The sequence below is a fragment of the Solanum verrucosum genome, unplaced genomic scaffold (assembly GCF_900185275.1).
Source record: "Solanum verrucosum unplaced genomic scaffold, falcon-dt-bn FXZP01000191.1, whole genome shotgun sequence".
Classification (NCBI taxonomy): Eukaryota; Viridiplantae; Streptophyta; class Magnoliopsida; order Solanales; family Solanaceae; genus Solanum; species Solanum verrucosum.
The window spans coordinates 172,735-180,157 of record NW_026020742.1 but is presented as its reverse complement, the minus strand read 5'-3'; the positions used below and the strand labels follow the sequence as shown (position 1 = coordinate 180,157).

Here is a 7,423-nt window from a genome sequence, read left to right as displayed (position 1 = left end):
GTTAATGAACTCAAGTACTTTTCCCTCCCTCATCTCAAAGGGAAAGAACATATCAAGAAAAACAACCTAAATTTCTCCCAATCAAGAGGATTTGCATCTACTACCCTCTCTTCATTCCAATTATTTAACCATACTTGAGAAATACCCTTAACTTGATAAGCGACCAATTCAGCTTTTTCCACCGACGTCACTCCCATGATCATCAAAATCTTATACACCTCATCAATAAACTCTTGAGGATCTTTCTCAACCTTAGAACAATGAAACTCCAGGGGATTCATTCTAGTGAAGTACCTCACTCTAGTGTCCGTTGAACCCATCCTTGGGTTCACGGGAGGTACAACCTCCCTATTTTCTTAAGCCAACATAGCTTGAGCCAATACATGAAAAGTGGCTCAGAATTCGGCATGAGTCACTTCCTTGACCAAAGGGTCGGCTAGAACTTGAGGAGCTTCTTATTCCATATTCTAATTTGCATTCCTTCAAACACATGCTCTTCAAGGGGCCATATCCTGAAAACGCATTGGCAAAGGATTAGGAGAGATACATATTGAGTTAAACTCTATCGCACAAGTTTAGAGTGATGAAAAAAGTTGTTTATCTTAAACATCTTATAGCATCCTATTCATAAATGTGGCACACTTCACACTCATGAATAAAACTTTACTTGATGTGGCTTGGGAGACATCTGAGGATCTTTCTAAATCTTGTGCTCTTAATACTAAGTTTGTCACGAACCAAAGTATACCCTAGGCTCAACATGGCGTATAGAACCCCAAAATACCCTACACAAGCCATTTAGCATACATCATACAAGAAAATAGAAATAAGGATTTCAAAAGAAACAATCTTATATCATCAAAAAGTTTAATAAATAGGAAGTCTAACGTAAGTCTCAACAAGTCATTTACTAATCAAGATAAGTGGTTGGGACGTAACTCATACAGCACGTACAAATGTCTGAAAATTGAAATGACATAAAGCTAAAAAGTGTCTCAGTCCTCGGATCATAAGGACTCACGAATCTTTAAATGCCAAATGAATCAACTAGCCATGAGTGTGAGAGGTAGGAGCGTCAGACCCTACATTATGAAACAATGTAGGCACAAGTATGCATTAGCACATAGAATGTACTAAGTATGACAACAATGCATTATAGTTATGAAATCATGGAAAAAAGGACTTTATATGACATGCAATGACCAAGTTAAGTCATAAGATAAAGGTTTTAAAAACATAAGTCATAATCATGGTCAATGCAAGCTTAATATCTTAAAAAATACTTTGTGAGATACTTTAAAAGTGACCTTAGTTCATTATTGTGGAAATTTACCATTAAACTACATAGAACATGTGAGCTATAACATGGAATCCAGCATACTACTTCTACATCAAACAGAGGGTGTCTTACTTGCCAAAGTAAGGACCATGAGTCTAAGCTAAGGTAGATCCACTAGATAAATTCTTTCTGAGACAACATCCAATGTGGCACATATTAAGGGAAAAGGAGATCGCTACTAGACACCCGACCTTTAACAACAAGAGAGATTCCATCTCAATATCCACTACTAAAAAAACTGTGAATACCGACCTATAAATACCGACCTCCGGAGGTCGGTATTTCTTGAAATACCGACCTAAAACCGACATCCCAGCTTAGGTCGGAAAAAGCTTGGTCGCTATTCAATACCGACCTCTGGAGGTCGGTATTTACTGACCTCTCGAGGTCGGTTTTTATTTTATGTCGAATATTCATTTTTTTAAATTCCGACCACTGGAGGTCGGTATTTTTATTTTTGTATTTTTGAAATTCCGACCTCCAGAGGTCGGTATTTTTATTTTTGTAATGTTGAAATTCCGACCTCCGGAGGTCGGTATTTTTATTTTTGTAATGTTGAAATTCCGACCTCCGGAGGTCGGTATTTTTATTTTTGTAATGTTGAAATTCCAACCTCCGGAGGTCGGTATTTTTATTTTTGTAATGTTGAAATTCCGACCTCCGGAGGTCGGTATTTTTATTTTTGTATTTTTGAAATTCCGACCTCTGGAGGTCGGTATTTTTACTTTTGTAATGTTGAAATTCCGACCTTCGGAGGTCGGCAGTTTTATTTTTGTATTTTTGAAATTCCGACCTCTGGAGGTCGGTATTTTTATTTTTGTATTTTTGAAATTCCGACCTCCGGAGGTCGGTATTTTTATTTTTGTAATGTTGAAATTCCGACCTCCGGAGATCGGTATTTTTATTTTTGTATTTTTGAAATTCCGACCTCCGGAGGTTGGTATTTTTATTTTTGTAATGTTAAAATTCCGATCTCCGGAGGTCGGTATTTTTATTTTTTATTTTTGAAATTCCGACCTCTGGAGGTCGGTTTTTTGCTGCAAAACAGGCAGTGCTGCAATTTTTAGTTGCCCACCTGCATAATTATACCAAAACAACCCAAAGCCAAATAAGCTTCATCCAACCAAAACAAACCAAAGCCAAATAAAATTCATTCAACCAAAACAACCAAAGCCAAATAAACTTCATCCAACCAAAACAACACAATATTTTCAACATATACAAACTATTTCAAAATAAACTTCATCCAACTTCAAAATAAACTAAAATACGATCAAATTAAACAATTCTAAAAATATAGAAGTCTAAAATGTCAAATAGATACAACTACTCTTCATCACCCTCACTCTCCTTATCATTCTCATCACCCTCCTGATCAGATCCATCACTGCTAGCCGGACATGGAGGAAGAATATTTCCCGATTCAAAAAGAAAAGTTAGTTGGGCCTGAAGCGCTGCATACCTTTTGTTCTTTACCTCCTTTGCTGCCGCAATCTCCTCCTCTCTCTTCTTCTCTCTTTCTTCTCTCTTTCGGCTACAGCAGCAAGCTCGGCATTGAGATAAGTTATCTTACTCTCCATTGCAGATATTGTCTCTCTATCCCCACCATCAAAGCTTGAGGATGATGAACCACAATACCAAGACTTCTTCTTCTGATACGCCTTTTCTGGATAGCCGTAGATTGAACCTCTAATCGGTTCACCAGCACTCTGTTTCCAAAGATTCTCGTTTTCTTCTTGTGTAAATGGTCTGTCCTGACTCTCAAGAGGTAGAGTACTATGATATTCCTGAGATATTCGCATATACCTATCCTGTAATTTAATCAAAGAACTCAATGAATAAGAATGTAATATATACAAGGAAAAGAAATTTTTTTTAGTTTGAATGGAGTTCTTACATATGTCTCTTGAGCACGTGGCTCAATCCATCTTTCTTCTTCTGTGGGGTTCATACTTTTCTTGACGTGAGTAACCTTGAACATCTCTGGTACAACTACCGGCCTACCCAACTCTTTTTCCTGCAAATAACATATATATAATTTGATCTCATTAATCTCCAAAAAGTACTTATCAAAAAAGAAGAAAATTATTTTACTAAATTAAGAAAGTATACCATTCTTTCCTTCCTAGTAACCTGGCTAATAGCTCCACCAGTGTGCAAAGAGCCTCCCTTTTCTGATGCGCAAGCCATCTTCCCAATCTCACTCCTCTTTTTAAATTTTTCATCAGTACTCCAATGTTTCAGTAACAAAGCCCATCGCTCCGGAAACATAAACTTAGGCATTCTATTTTTTTTTTCGACAATCACAAAATGTGCTAGAAAACAACTTTGAAGCTTTAAGCTTGAAGTTCACTTGAACGTCATCCTCGTGTTCGGGAGCCCATACATAATATTTCTGTAATAAAAAATTACTAAATATTTATTGTTCAAATGACTAGAGAATTTAAATGTATATGATATGAATTTAATTTATATATATTCTTACCTTAAATTCATTGAACATCTGCCCTTGGTTGTTAAGTGGAATCAAACTCTAATTCGGATACACACCATTATAGTGAGTTCCGATGCACTTTAAAATAATCTTTGCCATACCCACATCCGGACGTAAGCTGAAATACGAATTCATTTTGACGAAGTAGAGTAAACAAAAAATAATCAATCAATTAAAATATAAATAGATAAATGAAAGATGAAACATAATTAAATCATACTTGTATCCTAATGGCTCGATGACGAGTCTCCGAAAATTGTCTCTATCGCCTGGCTGAGGACCATGTGCATCTGAGTGCTGGGTGGTAGGAGTATTAGGCTCTGAGCCATTGGATTCAATATGAAGATTGGAAAGTCCAATTGATCCACTACTAGTATTCAAACTATTGCACTGACTAGCACTAGCTGATGGTATGTTAGACCCACGACCAAGATGTGAATAGCCCTGCAATGTTTGGTAACCTGAACTAGGTACCACAGTGGGTGTAGATATAGTATAACCAGATTGTGGAGACACATGAATAGAGGCATTATGTGACTGGTGTGTCGAGTGAGTAGTTGAAACTGAGGCTTTTTTTGAAATATTAACTCGAGAGGGCTCATCAGATATCACGACCCCAGTGGGCCTTCTCATAGCATTGGCCTTAAATTTCTTTTTCGGATTATCGGATTTTTTTGATTTACCCTTGTCTTTATCTACCATCTATATCAAATAAATATAAAGATTAAAACAAAGTAGTACAAAATAATGTCACAATGTCGAACAAATATATCAAACAAAGTTATCATAACATAAGACTTAATCCAAATAGTCTTTCACAATGTCAAACAAACGTTAAAACTACTAAAATATAAAGTATACTCAAATATGAATAGCTAAAAATCCACCAACTAAACATACAAATTGTTATTCATCCTCTTCGGAAGTTTCTTCATCATCCATCCATTCACATGCATTATCTTCGGAAGTTTCCTCCTCATCTATCCATTCATCCTCTTCGAAAGTTTCCTCCTCACCCTCCTCCATATTTGTTGGCATATCTAACTCTTCTCTATTAACTTCTTCTAAAATGTGATCAGGATGCTCCAAATTCATTTCTAGCTCAGCATCCACTACTTGATGAACACTTGATATTTCATTTTGATATGCAACATCCAATTCATTCTCAACTTCCACTCGCCCCATCGGTTTTGTTTTGATTACAACCCACCAATTAGACTTATCCCTACGCAACGGATAAGGAGCATAGTACACTTGCTTAGCATTTTATGCAATAATAAAAGGATCATAAGCCTCATACTTCCTAGTGTGATTGGCTTCAATGATATTATGCTGCTTAAGCTCCTTCGTACCTCTTGGAGTTGGATCAAACCACTTGCATTGGAAAAGTACTATTCTTTTGATTGGCCAACTCGAATACTCCAACTCTACAATCTCCTGTAGGACGCCAAAATAATCAACATTCTCATTTTGATTTCCATTATCACCTTTAACCCAAACACCACTATTATTAGTTTTCTTATTCTTTGAGTATTTCTCTATGGCAGATTTAAAACCATTTACGTTATATTGGGACATTGTGTGAACTGTAATCGGTCCCCAAGAAATATCCTTGAAAAATTGATCAAATGTGGCGGCATTTTCTGAATTGTAGACCTATATATAATTAGTAAATTAAAAGCAATGTTAGTAGAAGGAAGAGTACACTAATCTCTTAGTAGGTGTATATATTACAACACTTACCCAATTAGTATACCATGTTATAAATGATGGAAACACTTGATCATCACCATATTGGCTCACAAAATAACTGTAGAATCACATTGAAAATACAGTTAGTTTCCTTAATAAAATCGGAGTTGAATATATGTTGTTTACATATTTAATTTTCTTACTCTAAGAAGGGTTGGACTTCTGGACAATTCAACAAGACATGAAGCTCTGCAGATTTTTTCTCCTTTTCGGTAAGTTTGTGCAATGTACGCTTTTTTGAACCCTTACCCGGTTGGTTGAAGATTGATAATGATTGTACTGCAGGATCATTCCCAGTAACATCATGTCGATTAGGTCTGTTTCTCAAACACGACACATAATCATCAAAGTAGTAAGAACAAAAGTGGGATCTTTCTTTAGCTAGATATACTTGAGCTATACAGCCCTCCACCCTATGTTTATTCTTAATACCCCTTTTAGACTTGCCAATGCTCCTGTAAAATTTTATATTAGATATATAATTTCAAAAGATATATTAACGATTTATGAAATAAGAATAAATGTGTTATAGTTACTTACCGCTCAAAAGGATACATCCACCTATATTGAACTGGACCTCCCAGTAGAGCTTCATGAACAAGGTGAATAGGAAGATGTTCCATCACATCAAAGAACCCAGGTGGAAGAATCTTCTCCAACTTATTACTAATAACAACTATATTTTTGGCCATCCGAACCAGATTCTCTACTATCAATGTGCTGGAACACAAGTCTTTGAAGAACAAACTGATTTTTGCCATCGGTTTCCATATGTTTTCAGGCAATCCACAAAAAACAATCGGAAGTAATTGTTCCATAAAAACATGACAGTCGTGATTTTTCATCCCATGCAATATTCCACGCTCAATGTCAACCTTCTTTCCCAAATTTGAGGCATATCCATCTGGCATTTTCAAGCTTTCCACCCACTCACAAATTTTTCTCTTTTGTTCCATTGTGAATGAATAACTAGCCTTGGGCTTAAGTAACTTGTTGTTGGCAGACTCCTGTAAATGCAACTCCGGTCGTCTACAATGTTCTGGTAAGTCAAGTCTAGCCTTAACATTATCTTTTGTCTTGCCAGTTACATCCATTACAGTGTTGAACAAATTATCAAAATAATTCTTTTCAATATGCATGACATCGAGATTATGTCTAAGCAAATTATCCTTCCAATAAGGTAACTCCCAGAATATTCTCTGTTTAGTCCAATAATGTGCAACACCATACCCATCAAATTTGTACAGTGGTTCCTCAGTTACCTTTGGAAAATTTTGAACCCTTTCCCAAATATCATCACCCGTTAATATTGGGGGTGGACCATCTCGTTCAGTTTTATTCTTTTTAAATGCATATTTCTTTCTCCTAAACTCATGATCAGGTGGCAAGAACCGACGATGACAATCAAACCATGAATTCTTTCGGCCATGTTTTAATGTGAATGATTTAGTATCTTCCATACAGTAGGGACATGCTAACTTTCCAGCTGTCATCCATCCAGATAGCATTCCATAGGCAGGAAAATCATTAATAGTCCATATTAAAGTAGCACGCATGTTGAAATTTTGTTTACGAGAAATGTCCCATGTTTCTACCCCCTCAGACCACAACAATTTCAACTCATCAATCAAAGGTTGTAAGTACACATCAATCTTGCTTTTTGGATTACTCGGACCAGGAATGACACAATTCAGAAATATATACGGGCTTGTCATACACATCTCAGGTGGAGATTATATGGTGTAATAAACACAGGCCAACAAGAATATGGTGTAGCCCCAACTGAAAAAGGGGTGAAACCATCCACACACAAACCCATCCTAACATTCCTTGGTTCA

General features: G+C 36.3%; 1 protein-coding gene across 1 annotated transcript; it reads right to left on the bottom strand.

Moving 5' to 3' along the window:
* Positions 1 to 5,099: 5,099 nt before the first annotated feature.
* Positions 5,100 to 7,141, bottom strand: LOC125812710 (uncharacterized). The gene is made up of 4 exons (XM_049492192.1): positions 6,126 to 7,141; positions 5,729 to 6,040; positions 5,577 to 5,643; positions 5,100 to 5,489 (listed from the first exon to the last, which is right to left on the bottom strand). The coding sequence occupies exons 1-4, from the start codon at positions 7,139 to 7,141 to the stop codon at positions 5,100 to 5,102; spliced, it is 1,785 nt and encodes a 594-aa protein (XP_049348149.1).
* Positions 7,142 to 7,423: the final 282 nt, after the last annotated feature.